The 19,547-nt window shown below is 36.6% G+C and overlaps 1 protein-coding gene across 8 annotated transcripts in view; it reads left to right on the plus strand.

Moving 5' to 3' along the window:
- N4BP2L2 (NEDD4 binding protein 2 like 2) overlaps nt 1-18,446 on the plus strand; it is a 72,885-nt gene extending 54,439 nt beyond the window's left edge. For 5 of the 8 annotated variants that reach the window (XM_038573322.1, XM_038573321.1, XM_038573320.1 and 2 more), the window contains 4 exons: nt 9,861-11,620; nt 14,525-14,610; nt 15,865-15,908; nt 18,000-18,446. In XM_038573322.1, the coding sequence (XP_038429250.1) occupies nt 9,861-11,620; nt 14,525-14,610; nt 15,865-15,888 (1,870 nt within the window). In that variant the 3' untranslated portion in view covers nt 15,889-15,908; nt 18,000-18,446. Of the gene's footprint in view, nt 1-9,860; nt 11,621-14,524; nt 14,611-15,864; nt 15,909-17,999 lie in introns of those variants that run through there. The other 3 variants (XM_038573317.1, XM_038573324.1, XM_038573318.1) reach the window with 3 other exon arrangements.
- Nucleotides 18,447-19,547: the final 1,101 nt, after the last annotated feature.

A 19,547-nucleotide genomic window follows, 5' to 3' on the forward strand; every position in this document is an offset into this window, starting at 1 on the left:
TAATTGTTATATGTTCTTGTTATCTTGAACCTTTTATTGATATATAATGTTCTTTTTCTCTTGTAATCTTTTTTTTATTTAAAGTCTATTTTGTCTGATATTAATATAGATACCTTTTTCTCTTTTGGTTACTATTTCTGTGGAATATTTTTCCATCTTTTCATTTTCAATCTATTTGTATCTTTGGAGCTAAAGTGAGTCTCTTGTAAACAGTATGTATTTGGATCATATGTTTTTTCCATTCTATCACTATCATTTGGAAAGTTTAAGCCATTTACATTTAAAATAATTACTGATGAGGAGGGACTTCTGTCATTTTGCTATTTGTTTTCTGTATGCCTTAATTGATTTTTGTCCATCTTTTTCTGCCTTACTGCCTTCTTTTGTGTTGATTTTTTGCAGTGAAATGTTTAAGTTCCTTTTTCATTTCCTTTCATGTATATTCTATAGATATTTCTTTGTGGTTATTATGTGTATTTTAACCTCAAAAGTTATAAAACTCTAATTTGAATTTATGTCATCCTACCTTCAATAACATGCAAGAACTCTGCTCCTTTATATTTCCATCCCCAATCCTTTTGGTTGTTGATGTATCAAAATTACATCTTTATACATGGTGTGCCCCAGGACATAGAGTAACAATTCTTTTAAATGCATTAGTCTCATGTAGAAAACAAAATGTGCAGTTACAAACCATAGTTACAATAATACTAGCTTCTAAAGAAATTGTTTTTTAATGTATTAATCTAGTGAATCATATAGAAAACAAAAAGTTGAGTTACAACTTGTTACTACAATAATAATAGTTTTTATAATTGCCCATGTATTTACCTTTGTTGAGATCTTTATTTTCTTCATCTGGCCTCAAGCTTTGTCTAGTGTCCTTTCATTTTACTTTGCAGAACTCCCTTGAGCATTTCTTACAAAGCAAGTGTAGTGGCAACAGAATCCTCAGCTTTTGTTTATCTGGGAATGCCTTAATTTCTCCCTCATATTTTAAAAAGATTTTATTTATTTGAGAGAGAGAGCAAGCAAGCGAGAGAGCATGGATCAGATGGGAGAGGAAGAGGGAGAAGCAGACACCGCACTGAGTAGAGAGCTGAATGCATGGCTCAATCCCAGGTCCCTGGGATCATGACCTGAGCTAAAATAAAGGCAGATGCTTAACTCACTGAGCCACCCAGGCTCCCCTTGCCCTCATTTCTGAAGTCTAATTTAGCCAATATAGGATTCTGAGTCAACCATATTTTTCTATTAGCCCTTTGAACCTATTAGCCCACTGCATTCTGGTCTGTTAAGTTTCTGATGAGAAATCTGCTTATATTCTTATTGAGGATCCCTGCATGTGACAAGTTGCTTCCCTGTTGTTCCCTTTAAGATTCTTTCTTGGTCTTTGTCTTTTGAAAGTTTGTGTGTCTTTTTGTGCTCCTCTTTGAGTTCATCTTGGAGTTTATCAAGCTTCTTGGATGTTAATATTCAGGTCTTTCATCAAAGTTGGGAAGTTTTCTGCCATTATTTCTTCAAATATTCTCTCTTCCTCCCCCCCCCCTTTCTATGGGACTTCTACAATGTGTATATTTACCCAGTTGATAGTATCCAACAAGTCCCTTAGGCTCTGTCATTTTTCTTTGATCTTTTTTCTTTCTATTCCTCAGACTTGATAATTTCCATTGTCCTATACTCCAGTATAGGGACAGCTGCCTGCCATGGAACTTTTTGTCCACCTTCACCCATTTTATCCATCCTCCACTTTATCCTTCTGCTAACCATCAATACGTCCTTCTATCTATGGGCTTTTTTTTTTTTTTTTTTAGATTTCACATAAGGGAGATTACGCAATATATGTCTTTCTCTGTCTGACTTATTTCACTTAATATAATGCTGTTAAGGTCCATCCATGTTGTCACAAATGTCAAGATTTTCTTTTTTTTATGGCTGAGTAAAATTCCATTACACACACACACACACACACACACACACACACATACATACACACCAGTTTTCTTTATCCATTCATTCATTGATGAACATGTAGACTGCTTCCATTTCTTGGTTATTATAAATAATGCCACAGTCCTTTTATCTTTTAAGCTCTCTCCTGGAACTGCATTTGCACTTCCCTTTTCTAATTTATTTTATTTTATTTCATTTTATTTTATTGAGTGAGAGAGAGAGAAAGAGAGAGAGAGAGGGTAAGCAGGGGTGCAGAGAAGGGGGAGAGATAATTCCAAACAGGTTCAACACCCAGCATGGAGCCCAATGCAGGGCTCAATCTCATGAGACAATGAGACAATGACTGAGGTGAAAACAAGAGTCAGTTGCTTTAACTGAGCCACCCAGGCATCCCTTGTGCCTCCTTTTTCATCCTTAAGACTAAATTGCTTTTTTCTCCCTTTGATTAATCTTACCAGGGGTTTATGAATTTTATTAATCTTCTCAAATAACCAACTTCTAACTTTGTTGGTCCTGAATATGGTGTGTTTATGTTTCTTTGTTATCTTTTTGATTCTTTATGATTCCTTCCCTTTTACTTTTTGGATTTTTGTTCTGCTCTTTTTTTTCTAACTTCTTCAATTATGTGGTTAACTTTTTAACTTTGCATTTTAGCTTTTTTTTTTTTTTACAAAAGGAAAGGAAATATCCCTTCAAATGCCATTTTTATATGTAGTTATTTTTTACTGTTATTCACTTCTATAGATTTCCATTACAAATTTTTCTATCTATGAATTTTTCAACATTTTAAAATTTCAAAAAAAATTTATTACTAATTTCAAAATTAATTGTATTATAGTCAAAGAATATGGACTGTACATTAATAATGCTTTGAAATTTGTAGAGGCTATCCTGATGGCCTGGTTAATTTCTGTAAATATTCCATATGGTTTGAGAAGAATATGTTTAATTTTTGAATGTAGTGTCAACTTTTCTTTTTTGCATAAATCATGATAGTCTCATTGTCACATTCTAATCTTGAATAGTATACTGAGGGCCTCAGTGAAATGTATAAGATGATTTTGTTGTTGATTTGTGATAAAAATAAGAGCTGTCATTTACGAAATATCCACCAGGTGCCAGAGATTGTGCTAGGTGCTTTATTTACAATAAAAGTCTTTTTATTTAAGATAATTGGAACAAGTAGGTAGTTAGTTCATTGAAAAAATTGGTTGAAGTCAGGAATCATTAAGAAATGATACATACATTAAACATTTTATTTGAACTTAAAATGCATGCTTATATACACAGCCATTCATTAATTTTTATGTACGATTCTGTTTAGTGTGTGATTATGCTTATTTTTTATGTATAAACCATGCTTGCAATGTATTGTCAAGAATTTCTAGTTTTTACTGATGTAATTTGGAGGGAGAACCCAAAGAAATCTTCAAATCTTCATACTGAGTGCAAAATTATAGGTTTTAATGATTTTGAGCCAAACTTCATAGTTATCACACTCATTTGATAACAACTGTTTAATGCCTCCTCCTTATTGAGTCACTTACTTCAATTTTATTTTTTATAGAAACTTTCTAGTATTCTTAGTCCACTGGCTGATGTAATGTTACAGGGTATTTAATCAAATCACATAGTTAGAGTAACAATTACAATTAGTATAAACAGACTTGGGAACAAACTCATCTGTCTCCTTGTAAATATACAGCCCTAAACAATGGGAGTAGGAGGGTGTAGTTTTACTAGAAGGCAGCCATTTAGTTGGGAACATTTTTTTGTACCATTAGTATCAGCCCATTATGTTGTACAGAGGCAATGGAGATAATTATTAAATCTGCCATGTCAGTTAAGTAGAGGTCATTTAGGAGCATCTATATTAGTATATTTTACAGCTCTGCAAGGAGGTAATGTTATCTCCATTTTAGAAGGGAGATCTGGTTTGCCCAAGATCCCAATACTAGTTATTACTGAACCAGGACTAGGATCTAGGCTGGGATTAGTTCAACTACAGTCATTCCAAAAAGCTGTGAGAGCTCTTTTTTATAATCTGTGTGCTTTAATTGAATTTTACTTCATTTATTGCTCATGCTTTATGAATTAGTATGTTGGCCTCTGCAATGGAAAATACCGGTTTTAGCCCCTTATTCATTATTTTCATGAAATTTAGGCACTTAGGATACTTTTTTTTTTTCTCCCTAGTAGTTAGTTTTGGCTTTATCTGGATATTTTTCTCACCTCTGTCTTCAAGTCACAGCTTACTGGGTCAGGTTAGCTTGTTTCTGAACAAACACTCTTTTTCTCATTCTTAAGAGGTACACTCACTCATTCCTACCCAGGAGCTTGGATTCTCAGCCATCATCTAGAAAACAAAATATTATTAATCAGAGATGTGTTACTATTTGTTCATTTCTTACTCTTTTCTTTTCTAAGCTACAGCCTGTGCCTCCAACTCTCCTGATTTCTTCTCCATGACTAACTTCTATGTAGTCATGTTTCTTTTCTTTTAATGGTGCCATTCATCCCTAAATGAATGAGCACAAATGAGATCAAGCTTAATGAGCCTTGGCACAGGTTTGATGAGCCTCCCACACTTTATAAATACATCTACTATTGAATAGCCACCTTCCATGCCTACACATTCTAACTCAAATTATCATCATCATCCCTTTTCCTCTCTCCCAAGTGCTTCACAAGTCAGTTATTGGTTTGTGTTTCCTTTCTAGAAGGCCTGGTCCAAGTACCAGAACAAGTATGGTAGCTGTAGAGAGCTTCATGGTACAGAACCAGTACAAGTTGCAGGCACACTTCTCTGTGGAGTCAGCCTTTTGATTTTCATACTTCTTGGCATTGTGCTGTATTTTCACTTGAAATTCCAATCCTTAGGGTCTCCTTTGGCTGACTCTTTTAGCAAACTACCTTAATAAATTGCCTGATCTCTCAGACTTTGATAGTTTATTTTTTAAGCTATCTCATTCTTTCATGATCTATGTTAACTTCTCTACAAACATGAATTTTCATCATTAGCAGGTTTCTACTATTCTTTCTCTAGCTATCGGATTGTAATCCATTCAACAAACAAAAGAACGCTTGAGGTGTATTGGCAAAACCCTCATCTTCTCCACTTTCTAACCTCTGCTATAAGGACAGATTAACTTATTGGTTCAAACTCTGAACTGAATTTTGAGCCAACTGATTTGGCAACCCTGTCTCTAAACCTATACCCTTCATAGGCTTCTTTCTATGTCTCAATAAATGGTCATTTTGTCCCTTCAATAGGCCCAAATCCTTTTGCTCATACTTGACCTTTTTCTAATACTCTATATCCAATTTATTTTCAAGACTTGCTTGCTTTTCCTTTAAAATATATCCAGAATGTGATCATTTCTCACTACTTCTACCCTGTGACAAATACCCAGAAGAAGACCCTTATGTCCATTATGCCTATCTGAGTTTTAGGCCATCTGTCTAAAACTCATAGGGACCCTTGACATAAAGGCTGATTAGGGAGATGGGAATGGTTCTGCTCCACACCATTTCCTCTCAATTTCTGTTGCTGTTTATTATTTGCTTTGATTCAGAAGGAGAGAGGACAAGAGAAAAGTCTATATACTAGGTGATAATAGGAGTCAAGGCCCAATTTCCATTGGAAGGATTCAGCCCTTATCAACTGAATATCTCTGTGTTTATGTATATGTGACAATTCAAAGATGAAAGGAAGGAGAGAAGAAAGAGAAGGCAAGTGATTTTATAAAATTCTCTTTTTTTTAAAATCAAGAGGCAGTTTTGCATGATGGTCAGAGTGTGGACTCTCAGAGACAGCTTTAGTCTGAATCCTGCTGGTAGCCATGTGACACTGGGCAAATTTTTTTCTTTTTCCAGTTCTATTGAGAAATAATTGGCATCTATCATCATATAAACTTAAGGTATATAGCATGTATAGTTTGATTTATATATGTTGTTAAATGGTTACCACAATAAGGTTTAGTTAGCATTTTATCATGTTATATAGATGCAATTTAAAAAAAAAGAAAATCCTGTTTGTAATGAGAACTCTTGGGATCTGCTGTCTTCACAACTTCTCTGTATGCCACACAGCAGTGTTAGTAATAGTCATCATGTTGTATATTACATCCCTAGGACTTATTTATCTTATAACTGGAAGTTTGTGCCTTTTGACTACCTTCCTTTAATTCCTCCTCCACCAGGCCCCAACATCTGGTAACTATAACTCTGATCTCCTTATCTGTGACTGGGGGGTTTTGGTTTTGTTTTGTTTTGTTTTGTTTTGTTTTTTTTAAGATTTTATTTATTCATGAGAGATACACAGAGAGAAGCAGAGACATAGGCAAAAGGAAAAGCAGGCTTCCTGTGGTGAGCCTGATGTGGGACTTGATCCCAGGATTCTGGGATCACAATGAGAGCAGAAGGCAGATGCTCAACCACAGAGCCACCTAGGTGTCCCTGTTTTGTTTCGTTTTTTAAATGTCACATATAAGTAAGATCATAGAGTATTTGCTTTTCTCTGTCTCACTTATTTCATTTGGCATAATGCCTTCAAGTTCCAACCATGTTGTTGTCAATGATAGGATTTCCTCATTTTTAGTGAGGAAGTAATATTCTGTGTGTGTATGTGTGTGTGTGTGTGTCTGTGTGTGTGTACATACATATATATATATATATATATATTTATATTTATATATACCACTTCTCTTTTTTTTAAGATTTTATTTATTTATTCATGATAGACACAGAGAGAGAGAGAGAGAGAGGCAGAGACACAGGCAGAAGGAGAAGCAGGCTCCATGCCGGGAGCCCGACAAGGGACTCAATCCCAGGACTCCAGGATCGCTCCCTGGGCCAAAGGCAGGTGCTAAACCGCTAAGCCACCCAGGGATCCCCTATATACCACTTCTTTATCTCTTCATTTCTCAATGGATACTCAGGTTGTTTCTGTCTTGGCTATTAGGCTGCTATAAACATAGAGGTGCAGATATCTTTCTGAGTTAGTGTTTTTGTATCCTTCAGATACATTCTCAATATTCTCAGCAGTGGAATTACTGGATCATTTGATAGTTCTGTCCTTAATTTTTTGAGGAAACTCCATACTACTGTTTTCCACAGTCGCTGTAGCTGAGCAAACTCTTTAAATTCTTTTTTTCAATTGTCTTTTTGAGATGGGGATAAAACTAGCATTTGCCTTACTGTTGTGAAGTAAGGCAAGTATCATTGCTGTGAAAATTATATGAGTTAATATGTGTAAAGCAACTAGTTTTAATACATAGCAAATATGCAGTAGTTTGTTTTGTTTTGTTTTGTTTTTTTTGAGTCAGTTTTCAAAGTCACATTGTGGGCATTAGGATTCCTGATATCATAGAAAGTTATTAACATTTTGGTCATGAATTGTACATATCAGCATTGCTTAAGTGTCTTAGTTTGGGGCTTTTTTTTGTTTGTTTGTTTATAAACCTATGTGTGTGTAGAGATTTTAGGCATCTTCTGATGTCTTCCCACCCCTATTCACTGGCTAAGAGGTCAGGAGTAGTTCCCTTTTTAAAATTTTCTATTGATACATACATTCTAGCTGTCAGATGCTGTCAGTCATCTTACCATTGATGACCTTTGTTTATGTAGTCCTTGCATCTCCAGAAGTTGAGCTACAGTGGATGTATCTGTTGTTCAATATTCATTAAGTGGCATGCATTTGCAACTTGCAGTTTATTTTCACTTCTAATGTAGTGATAAAAAAATAAATATAATCCTTATGTTGAGAAAAAAACTCCCATTTACATGTGTTAGGGCTCCCTTTTCCTTGTGCCATGGAAAGCTATTTAAAAGTATAAGTTAAGTGCATTTATTTCCATAGAATCACCAGTCCTGACATGAGTTTAAAGTCCTCAGTCTATTACCATTTATTTTAGTAAATAAGGCAACAATAAACTCTACCCATTCTTTTCCTCCTTTACTTGCAACAGGATGCTTCATGTTTGGGCAAAGAGAGTGGTGGGGCCTGGGGGCTGGCTGGCCCTCCCAGCTCTCCTGGGAGCCTGTGGGAGGATGATCAGAGGTTGCTGAAGAGTTTGTGGGTTTTTTTGTTTTTTGTTTTACAAAATGATTCAGCTTTTATTAATTAGCATCTTAGAAGAAACAAAAGATAAGAGAGCCAGCAAAGCTCTGAACAAACACAATGAAACAGGTGCAGACAGCCCTCAAGAAGCCATTTGAACAGATGGAAGCAACACCCTCCTCGAGTGGGCCCTGACCCAGGGGTGCTCCATGATCTGGGCCAAGGGTAGCCTTTCCAAAGGCTGGTATCTGAGAAGCTTGGAGACTAAGTCCTAGGCCCCCAAAGGTAATGATGGGGGAAATCGTAGGTCTACCTTGAGGATGCGTCTGTAGGTCTCATTATGGGAAGGGCTCTCAAAGGGTGGATATCCTACCAACAGCTCATAGCAAAGTACTCCAGTGCACCATAGATCAACCTTCTCATTGTATGTTCTCCTCTCAATCATTTCTGGGGGCAAGTAGTCCGGAGTCCCACACATTGTCTTTCTCCTCAGAGATGGTGTGTGCACAGACCAGCCGAAGTCTGCAATTTTCACCTCACCCTTGAACCCGAGCAGTAGGTTCTCTGGTTTAATATCCCCGTGAATCACCTTTTTCTCATGGCAGTAAGTCAGAGCATCTGCCAATTCCTCCATTATTGTGGCTGTGTTTTTAGAGTAACATCCTAGTCTATAGTATGAGTTTCATTAATTTATTGCACCTTAGGCTTCTGCTAAAGCTTTCACTGAATCAGCTTTTACTGACCATGATGAGTTACTGCCAATGTTGGCATTCTTTACTTGATATCTTTTTTACAGAAGTCCTATCACAACTTCTCCTTAGTAATTTAGCATTCCTTAATGTTCTTTCTATGCTAACATCCAGGAATGTGGAAACAAGGGCAGTAGCAATTAGGTGACAAAGAACAAGGTGTTCAGGGCTCCTGTCTATTGAAAATTGCCTGACAGCATGGGATGAAATAAACCAGGCCAGAAGACAGGGGTAGATTCAACAAGTTCCTTTGTCCAACACCCAGCCAGTCAACTGAATTTTTCCTTCATTATTTCTTTTGGCTTCCATGTTTGTTTGCTTGTTTAATTGTTTGTTGTTTGTTGTTTTGTTTTGTTTCTGTTCTCTATCCTGGATTTTTTTTTTTCTCAGCTGTGTCTATTGTCCTTCCCCCCACTGCATTTTACTATGTCTCTATCTGTACCTTATAGAAGATAACTAGATCTTTATGTTCTAAATTAGATAATGTTCTAAATCCTCTTTTTTTTTCTTTTAGAATCAAAAGATTATCTTTAATTAAGGAGAACTGTGAACTTTTAGTGTGGTCAATGGAAATACTATTATAGTAGGAATAAAGAACACTATATTCTTTTAGGTGGGATAATTTTTTACTGTGGTATTGTCCCTGGCATTGCAGGAAGGTAAACACCCCTGGCCTCAGTACCAAGTGCCAGTAACACATCTCCAGTCATTGTGACCACCTACAATGCCTCTACAGACTTACAAACCTCATTAAGTAGTGATAGAACCTCTGCTTTAGAACCACTGCGAGGTAGGCAATTAGAAGCATCTGCAAACCCTGGATTTTGCTGTTTGTCATCAAATGTGCTTTATAATTTGTAAGTTACTGATTTATGAAACAAGTATGTGAAAATGACTTGTAGCTTCCTTAAAGTGTACTCATTTTTAGTTGAGAGAATTAAAGTTTTTCTCTTTTTAAAATTTTAAAACTATACTACAAAGTACACAATGCTTTAAAATCTCTTGTACTAGTGATTTGCACATTAAGAGTATGTTTTAGTTGCTAGTGTTATACAAATAATTAAGTGATAAATGTTCTTAATTCTTTTATATTTCAGAGAAAGAGATTTGAAGAAAACTGGGCACAGGCTCAGCAAAACCAAACAGAAGAGAAACAGAAAAAGAAATAAAAAGCAGAACAGTCATAGTAAAATCATGGGAGAAAACTCATTTGAAATCTTAAGTTACCATATACCAGGGGATCAGGACCCATCCCAGAGTGAAGAGGAAGACCTGGAAGACACCAAAAGAGAATCGGTGCATGACTTCACTGATGAACTGGGAGATGAACTAAGAGATTTAGTAAATGGCCACAAAGATGAAGTGTGGAAAAGCATAAATCCTGAAGAGAGTTTTCCAAATGTTACATCTGAAATTGAGCTGGACAATGCACCAGAAAATTACCTCTCTAAAGAAAACAATGATTTGTTTCTAAATATGTCACTGATGTCAAATGAAAACTCTGTTACTTGCCTGACAGTGACTCAGGATCTTTCCTGCGTAGCAAGTGATGACTACACGAAGATAGGAAAGCATACTGGAAATGGGCAACCCATGGCATCAGACATCCAGGGTGGATCCACTGACATCTCCTGCTTATCTATGCAGAAGAGAGAGAAGGTAGATAAAAGACTCCCAAATGAAACAATTCTTTGCCATCAGTATGGGTCCAGAACCTTAGAGAAAGATTTAAGAAAGAAACAAGGAATAAATGCAACTGAAAACAACTATTGGGCTTTTTTTCCAAACAATCTATCTGATGAAGAATTATGGATGGGCTCTGAGAGACAACCCTGTTTAGGGAGCTGGCCTGAGGGACCTCATAAGTTTATATGTGAACAAAGACCAAAGAAAGATAGATGGCAAAAGCTGGTCTCTCCGGACAGCAGGGGACAATTGATTACATTGATCTCTGCTTGTGAAGAAACTTCAGTATCAAGGAGCTGTCCAGAAACATTGATAGAGGAGAAACTATTGATAGAAAATGAAGATTTGTCACCTCCAACTGAGAATACAGATTCATTCATAGAAACTGAAACAAGTATCATTAGAATCTGCTTGCCTAAACTGGATATCCCAAAGAGTGACTTACACTCAACAAAGAATAAGAAAAGGAGAGAGAAAAGGATTTTCAATTTGGCACCAAACTTTAACTTACTGGAACAGAGATATATCAGTGTAAAAGAAAGAGGGTCATGTGGCTTGTCAACAGAAAGCAAAGGACTAGAAATTATTTTGGAAGAAGAAAAAGATAGAATTTCAGAAATAAATCATAAAAAGGAGAATACACGAAAACTTATGACCTTGAATCATTATCATCATCCATCGTGGTTTTACTTTGATATTATCAAAGATCTTCCTCTAAATGTTGGTAGACAATCTTATTCTTATTACCTGCCATTTAATAGACTAAGGCACTCTGTATATTTTTACAAAAACCCTATTCCTTCTCTTGTGCTACAATATACAGCTAGCTTTCAGATGGTATCTTTTACAAGCAAGAAATCATTTTTGACTTTCAAATCTCAGACAAGAGTAGATAACCAACTAAGTGACCGAGGATTTAGTTCTTCAGAAATTTTAAGTAGCCAACCTGATCCTTTCTACTCTTTTAGGGTCACTTCTGATCTTCACTTTTTAAGTGAAAGTTTCGACAAAAGGCTGAAGACGTGGGAAGAACCTAAGCCCTTACAGTTCTTGCAAACTGAGGATGACCAAGATTTAACAAGCACTGGCTTTGATTCCCTTGAGCTGCAATTATCACAAGTGTTTGCCTTTCAACTAGTAAAGCTTTTTGGATCCCCCGGAGTTCCAATGGGTAAATTATATTTATTCCCTCCAAAAAAAAAAAAAAAAAAAGTTCATCTTAACATATATGAGTAGTTTTTTGAAGTGTTTCTACCCTGTATTAGTGATTTCATGCAGTTAATTGATCTCCCTTCACTTTTCAGCAGTAGAAGTAGAGGACCCATAGCAAATGGTGCTTGATCTTCAGTCATGTGCTGGCCTCCACCTCAAGGACCAGCAGTCTTTTTTTTTTTTTTTTTTTTTTTTTAATGATAGGCACACAGTGAGAGAGAGAGAGAGGCAGAGACACAGGCAGAGGGAGAAGCAGGCTCCATGCACCGGGAGCCTGACGTGGGATTCGATCCCGGGTCTCCAGGATCGCGCCCTGGGCCAAAGGCAGGCGCCAAACCGCTGCGCCACCCAGGGATCCCAAGGACCAGCAGTCTTAAATGTCTTTGAGCACTTAGAATCCTTGGACTCTCTATATAAATAGACACTGAGGGATCCCTGGGTGGCGCAGCGGTTTGGCACCTGCCTTTGGCCCAGGGCGCGATCCTGGAGACCTGGGATCGAATCCCACGTTGGGCTCCCGGTGCATGGAGCCTGCTTCTCCCTCTGCCTATGTCTCTGCCTCTCTCTCTCTCTCTGTGACTATCATAAATAAATAAAAATTTAAAAAATAAATAAATAAATAGACACTGAGAAGAACAAAGGATGAGGCAGGCAAACAGTAATGAAACAAATAGAGATGGGTTATCCCCCTTTTTTTTTAATCTTCCTATTTTATACATTTTCCTTGTTTGGCAAATGGCCCTTTCCTTTCTCATTCGCAGTATGGTTCATAGATAACAGAATAGTAAAGAGGGTGGAAATGTGAAGGTTAAATGATGAAAAAATATCTGAAATAAGTTGAATTTTTAAAACTATCTGAAAAAGATACAAAGATTCCTTCTGGCTCTTGTTTTTGGAAATGAAAAATCCACCTATTATTAAAACACATTAAAATGTTTTTGTAATATCCTAAGTAAAATTCTAAATAAACTTCTAAATAATATATTTAAGATGCCAAAAGTCTTAGGAAATTGAACACATATTCCAATTTTTCCTTATCTGTAAATCAGTTGCAGTGTTAGTGATTTAATTGAGTTGAATGTGTCCTCTTCCTTGGGGACAGAAACTGTAAGAGCCAAGAAGTCAAAGCTCCATTCCCCACAGTTCTCCTGTATCTTTTTGATATTCTTTCTTTTCTAAACATACCAGAAGTAGAGGACCCATACCAGGGTCTCTGGGTCCTGCTCTTCTCTCAGAGCTTATCTTCCAGAGGTTTTTACATTGCTCCTAAATTTCTGCTGTTCTGGACAAAATTGGGGCCCAGATCCCAGACCCAAGACTGGCTAAGTCTCAGGGTGAGGCATCAAGCAGTTATTAACCTGCTCTTGAGGGTCTAGCATTATGTTTATCATTTTTGTAAACTGTGAATAATCACTCCTTAAACTGTTTGCTACAGTATGCTATCCTAGACACACTGGAGAAATGTACCAATTAAAAAAATTAAAATGCATTTGCTTTAGGGAATTTTGAAAGATAAGTGAAGTCATTTTAGGTCAGGGGTCCTAGTCCTAGGTCCATATTCTAAATGAATGCAAAAAATTTTTGTGTCATTTTGAACCATTTTTCTGAGAAAGTTAATAGATTTTATCACTTTCTGGGACGGGGGGGGGGTGGTGTCAGCACATGACTTGAAAAGATTAACAATCACTGTCTTAAATTAACATCAGAAAACATGAAGGCACTGGTGTGAAAAGATTCTAAACCTCCTCCTCCCTTGAATGCACAATACCATCATAATCAACAGTAATGATCAAGCATCCATTAATTAAGCTTTGGAAAGCTTTCCAGAGGAAATAGACCTCATTCATCAAATTGCTTACCTTCTAAATGGGGAGCAAGACTAACACAAAACAAAATTATTGCACACAGAAAATATAAATGACAAACTTATGAATATTCTATAAGCCAGGTTAGCAGTGCTTAAGGGATTGTTGAAGAGAATATGGGGTTATGGTTTTTTGGGGGATGGCTTTAATGTAAAAATGAATTATAAGCAGTGCTTATACAAATGTAGCTTAAAAAATATATAGGGAAAGAATTTCACATTTGGATATTGTGGGTGCTTAAAAAAGGAGAGGAAAAACTTAAGTGGAAACTGTCAGCTGATTTGTTTGGCCAAGTTGGAGAAGCAAAGCTTTGATGCATGTATGGCTAGTGGCCTTGTAAATGAAGCAGGGAGCTCAAATGAATCCTAGTATTAGGAGGTATTATATAGTAAAACCACACACAGGTCTGAAGAAACCAAACTATTCATATTGCCAGGGACATGTGTGTATAGGAAAAAAATTTTGTGTGATTTGATATGGCTGATATGTATATATCAGTGTTTGGACTTATTTGTGAACATCTTAATTGTCTGTGAGGATTTTTCCCCAGACACTCTTATGTGGAAGGAATAGTTTACAGTAAGACTAAACTTGCTATAGTTGTGCTGTTTCTACCTATCACGGGAAAGGATAACTACCTGAATTTCTATGCCCTGTGACAATGCCACTTGAAGCAAATATATATATATATACATATATATATATATATGTATGTTATAATATATTTATTATTGATATATATTTTTACTTAATGAAAATTTGAACTATGATACATATCCCTTTACATGTATAAATAAGCATTTCCATTGTGTCAGGATAGTGTTTAATAATAAAGGCCTGAGATAAACTAACTCCTGCTCTAGCCATCAGTGAAATATCTTCCAAACCAGGTTCTTACCATTATATCAGTCTAAATATCATGTTTGCATATCTTCACATTTAGGGTAAAAAATCTGTATGACATTGGAGATGAAATTTGTTCGCTTTTATTTTCACAGAATCTTTGATGCCTGATGACTGTGTGGTTTCCCTTGACTGGAAGACACTGAAGATGATCTATTCGCAATGGAAGACTTCACTAGAGGTATATTTTTATGGCTTTCAAAGAAGAACTTCTCTAACTGATTTCTTAAAACAAAAACAAAAACACAACAAACAATTGGACAAAACCTGATCACCAAATGTAGTATGAAGGGCTACATCTCTTATATTAAATTAGAGAAAGACTGTATGTTGATGGGTGGCTAATATATGCTCTTTCAGTTAGTTCCAAAGAGAAAACTGTGTTTAATTCCCTAACTTTGCTGTAATGTAGGCTGATATAAGGGCCTACTGTGGATTACTGAGGTGCCCATTTTAGGAGAGCTCTTTCTTCATTACATCTTCTGTCCAGCCCTCAATCTTATCCTGGTATGATAGAGTAATAGTTACAAATTAGATTCATATTTACTTGACTTGGAAGCACCTCATTATTGGTATTTTCTGTTGGTCCATAGTGAGAGACATGACCATTCTGACAGGCTGTTAATTTTCCAGGTAGGTGGAGGAAGACTGGTGGGGAAGATTAGAAAGGTAATAGAAATTCTGGAAAAGGCAGCACACCGTATAATGTAATGGGGAGAGAGTTGACATTAGTTGATAGTTATTTGAATATTCCCAGAGGCAATGCTAGGGGTACATTGTGAGATAAATGGTAAAAGCAAGGTTTAGTGAAACATAAAATTATATAGTGCAGGATAGTAGGTATTTCTTAACGGTTCATATAAGCACAGCTGCGGGAAAAGTAGATTTGTTTTATGTGCCCAGTTAGTAAAACTAAGTAACATTTTTCTAAACTTCTTATTTCTTTTCAATCCCCATGGAGAATTTATTGCTGCCTAAACACACACACCTACACACACACACATACACACACACACTCTCTCTCTCTCTCTCTCATACACATTCACACATACACTTACACACTCTTACACCAACCCCAATATTTTATTTTTTAAGATTTTATTTATTCATTAGAGAATGAGCATAAGCTGGTGGGCAGGGGCAGAGGGAGAAGCAGGCTCTCCACTGAGCAGGGAGTGTAACTAGGGGCTTGATTCCAGGACCTCAGAATCATGACCTGATGACCTGAGCTGAAGGCAGATGCTTAACTGACTGAGCCACCCAGGCGCCCCCACAACCCCAATATTTTAAATGTTTAAGTGGACATTTGTGGTTATAAGGTTTATTTTGCCATTTTGAGAATGTTCCTACACGAGTATAATGATGATAAATGATAAACTTAACCCCAATGCCAAATATTAATCATTATTTTATGTATTTTAATTATAATTTCTAGAAAAGACAGAAGAAGATTGGTTAAAAATGAGAATATCTAGAACTGTAAGTACAACTTATTCCAGAGACTTCTGTATGATCAGAAGGAAGTGGATGTTGACATTATTTGGTTGTAATAGCTCCATGTACCAAAATCGAAGAGTAAATATAAAAAATGTAGTCTATTACCATAGCAACCCTGTGTGCTATTGCACATGTGATTTTCTATTTCCTTTAAATGTAGATCTTTTTATGAAAAACAACAAAGCTTAGATTGTTGTTACCAAATTTATTTCTCAACTTTATTGGTTAGAACATATTTTAGAGCATTCTGTCAACACACAGTTTATGAGGGATTACCACCCCCGCCCCTCCACCCCAGATTGTTGTGTGATAAAAGCTGGGAGTTAGGGATAGAGGTTATATTTAAATATTAAACAATTCTTTAGGAAAGGAGGTAAAACATGTAGACAGATTTACATTCTATTTTAAACTTGACATCAAGCTGACATTAAAATAAACACATTGCACTTTTTTTTCAAATGCCTAAATTAGGAAATAAACACAGCTGCTATGATTTTGGTATATATGTGCATGGTTTTGATAAGAAGAATTGAATGCACTCTGCATTTACCATATGTTTTCTTTCTTCCTTTTAATTTTATTTCTAAGAGTTTTCTGTGTTTCCATTTTTCAGCTAGAAATATACATATACCCAATAAAAATGTTTTTGTTTCTTTTAAACCTGGTTCTGCTGTGAGAAGGACGAAAGGTTTAGGAGAAGAGTTTGAGATTTGGGGGACTACTAGAAAATGTGGGATTAATGTAGTCTGAGAAGGGATAAGAGGCTAAGAGGAATTCCAGAGAAAGCAGGTGAAGAAATTAATTTATTCGTTTAACAACTATTTATTGAGTAGCCTCAATCCAGACATTGTTTGATACCTGGGGGCTATAGCAGTGAAAACAGTCCTGCCCTCATGGAGTTTATGTTAGGACTGAAGTTAGGAAGAAGTGTTTTCCCTCCCTCCTTCATGAGGCAGCTCCAATGTGACACCAGTACAATACAAGCTGCACGCAGCCAGCATGGACATATTTGGCTGTGGCCATTTCACGAGTCATTTCCATCTGCTAAATTTGGATATATTGTGTCAAGGACACTTTCTGGAATATACTTTTGATTATTATATTCATCTTTCACATTCATGCTACACTGCTTTCTGGTCTTCTCCTACAGACCAGTCACCCCTAATTATTAATCTGTTCTTATGGGGGAACTTTATGAGTGTTGTAGCTATGTACAGGTTTTTTTTTTTTTTTTTTTTAACAATTATGATGAGAACATGCCTCCCTGTTTTGTGTTTGGCATAATGTACTGATTAGTGGGCCTCAAGGGGTAGATAGAAATGTATAAGGAGGGAAATAGCAGGAGAATGTGGTTGGCTCTAGGAGCCCCAAGTCCCTGCCTATTTCAAGATCCTCTTCCTGCTGCTGGTTGCTAGGGTGTTTTATTGTTGCTTGGGTAAAGAGGTGGGGCAGAGTGCTGGAATGAGGATGTGTTCCCATCTTGTAGCTCTTGCTGTCTGGCTGTGTGATCTTAAACAAGACACCCTCTCAGAGCCTCAATTTCTTCACCTGCAAAAAAGATTTATGATAGCAACCTGTCAAGGGAATATTAAATGAGGATTAGTGACATAACTTGTGCAAAGTACTTAACATAGTGCCTGAAAAATAATAGGCTCTTAGAAGGGTTAATTCCCCTTCTCTAAATACCCCTTGGGTGCCGGCATTGTCTTTGAAATGTCCCAGGCAGAACAGAAATTGTGTTTCTGGCAACAACATTGACTCCACAAACTTGGTAACACATTTGCATGAATTAGTGTATTTATTATGAACTTTCTAGTGTAAATAGCTGGATCCTCAGGGAATGGTACAGAGGACAGGTGTGGATTTAAAGACAGGAGGTCAGGCACTGTCAGGGAGACTGCCTCTGTCTGTCACATGAGGTGGGACCAGGCAGGGTGTGGGGATTGTGGGGGAGAGTGAAGGTCTACATGCAGGGGAGTGGCATAAATAGGGAAATAGCCTGAGACACTGACAGCTGACTCCATGTAAGTCACTGTTTTGTCTGGACTTGTTTGGCCTGTGTTTTGTTTGTAGTTGAATTCTTCAGTCTTCTTGGTGCTGTTGAAGATCCTCACCATCAAGAAAGAGTGCTCAGTGCCCACCCAAAGGATTATTGTCAGCCATATACTCACAGGATACCAAAACTGGTTTGGATAATCTTTTCAACTGTTCTTGATTAGTTATTTGAATAATAAAAAACTCAACAAAAGAGGTAACAACTTGAACTTTTTATTATCTAATTGTGAAGATGTTTGCCCTACTTTAATTTGTTTTATGGAAGTAAATAAGGCACAGAAAACTTGAGTAATTTATTTTAAAAATCACATCAGGTTGGAAGGGTAGGCCTTATATTCAAGTATGGGTCTGTGATTCCATTTCTAAAATTCTGAAATCCAAAAAAGCTCTGAAAATCAAAAAGTTTTTGTTTTGTTTTGTTTCTTAAATGTTTGGCATTAAAGCTAAGTTGTGAGCAAAACTTGACTCAAACAGCAAAACTTAGTTTTACTCTTTATTTATCCTACCTAGTGTGACTGTTCAGTTATAACATTTCATTGCAGAAATATTAATGTGTTTAATTACCACTGGCTACCCAGCCCCCACTCAGAATGTAAGGTGTTATATATACACATACACACATACTGTATACAGACACACACACACACTCATTCTGAATTCTGAAATCTATCTGACTTCAAGGATATGGATTAGCAATTGTGGGACTTCCACCATATGACAGGTAACCATCTTTTTAAATTGTTTTAGTTTAGTTGTATTTAACAAACTTCTGATGTGAAAATTCATCTTCGAAAAACAGAAATTAGGGGTGATTACTCACTATCCAACATGTAGGAGTTTACTTAATCCTTCCATTTTCAGAAAGGGAGCCCTGACTGTCTTATCTTACTCCTACTCCTCCCTATCCAGTCTGATCTCCAGGGAATAAACTTTCCTGGCTTCTCTAGGAGATGGGCAACTGCCTGACTCTGGATATTTGTTTCTTAAACAGACTTCCAACTGACCTTCCTGTTTAGAGCCCCAGTTCCAGCCCCGGATCTTCTAGTTCCTGAAATTTTGGGGTTTTGCAGGGTAAATTCTGTTAACTCATGGCTTTCTATAATTCAGGGTTTTTTAGGGGAGAGGGTTGGGGTTTTGGGTCTGGGCTTTTTGTTTGTTTTTGCTAAATTAATTAACACTTGGTCTTTCCAGTTTTCAAAATTTTGGTGCTATTAATCTTCTCTCTTTTTTATTATGGTTTATGCTTAAAAAGATTAACAAAACAACTGCCCCCCCCCCAAAAAAAAATTTAGTGAGGTTTCAAAGAGGGAGTAGAAATTAAATATTTGTGTTCCATCTTCCATCTTTATTGGAAATTGAGGGCTTTATTTAAAATAGCTCTATATTTTTCCTTATACTCATTTCATATAGCTCTAGAAGAAAGCTATCTTTCTCCTAGATGGTGAGTCTGTTCCAGACGGAGACCAGGGTCGTCAGTGTTTGCTTGAACTCCTCAAGAGTCTTGCTTCCTCTTCAGGCTCCTAGAGCCATTGTGAAACTGGCCTTGTTTTTGGTCCAGGATGGGAT

This window comes from Canis lupus, chromosome 25 (assembly GCF_011100685.1).
Source record: "Canis lupus familiaris isolate Mischka breed German Shepherd chromosome 25, alternate assembly UU_Cfam_GSD_1.0, whole genome shotgun sequence".
NCBI lineage: Eukaryota > Metazoa > Chordata > Mammalia > Carnivora > Canidae > Canis > Canis lupus.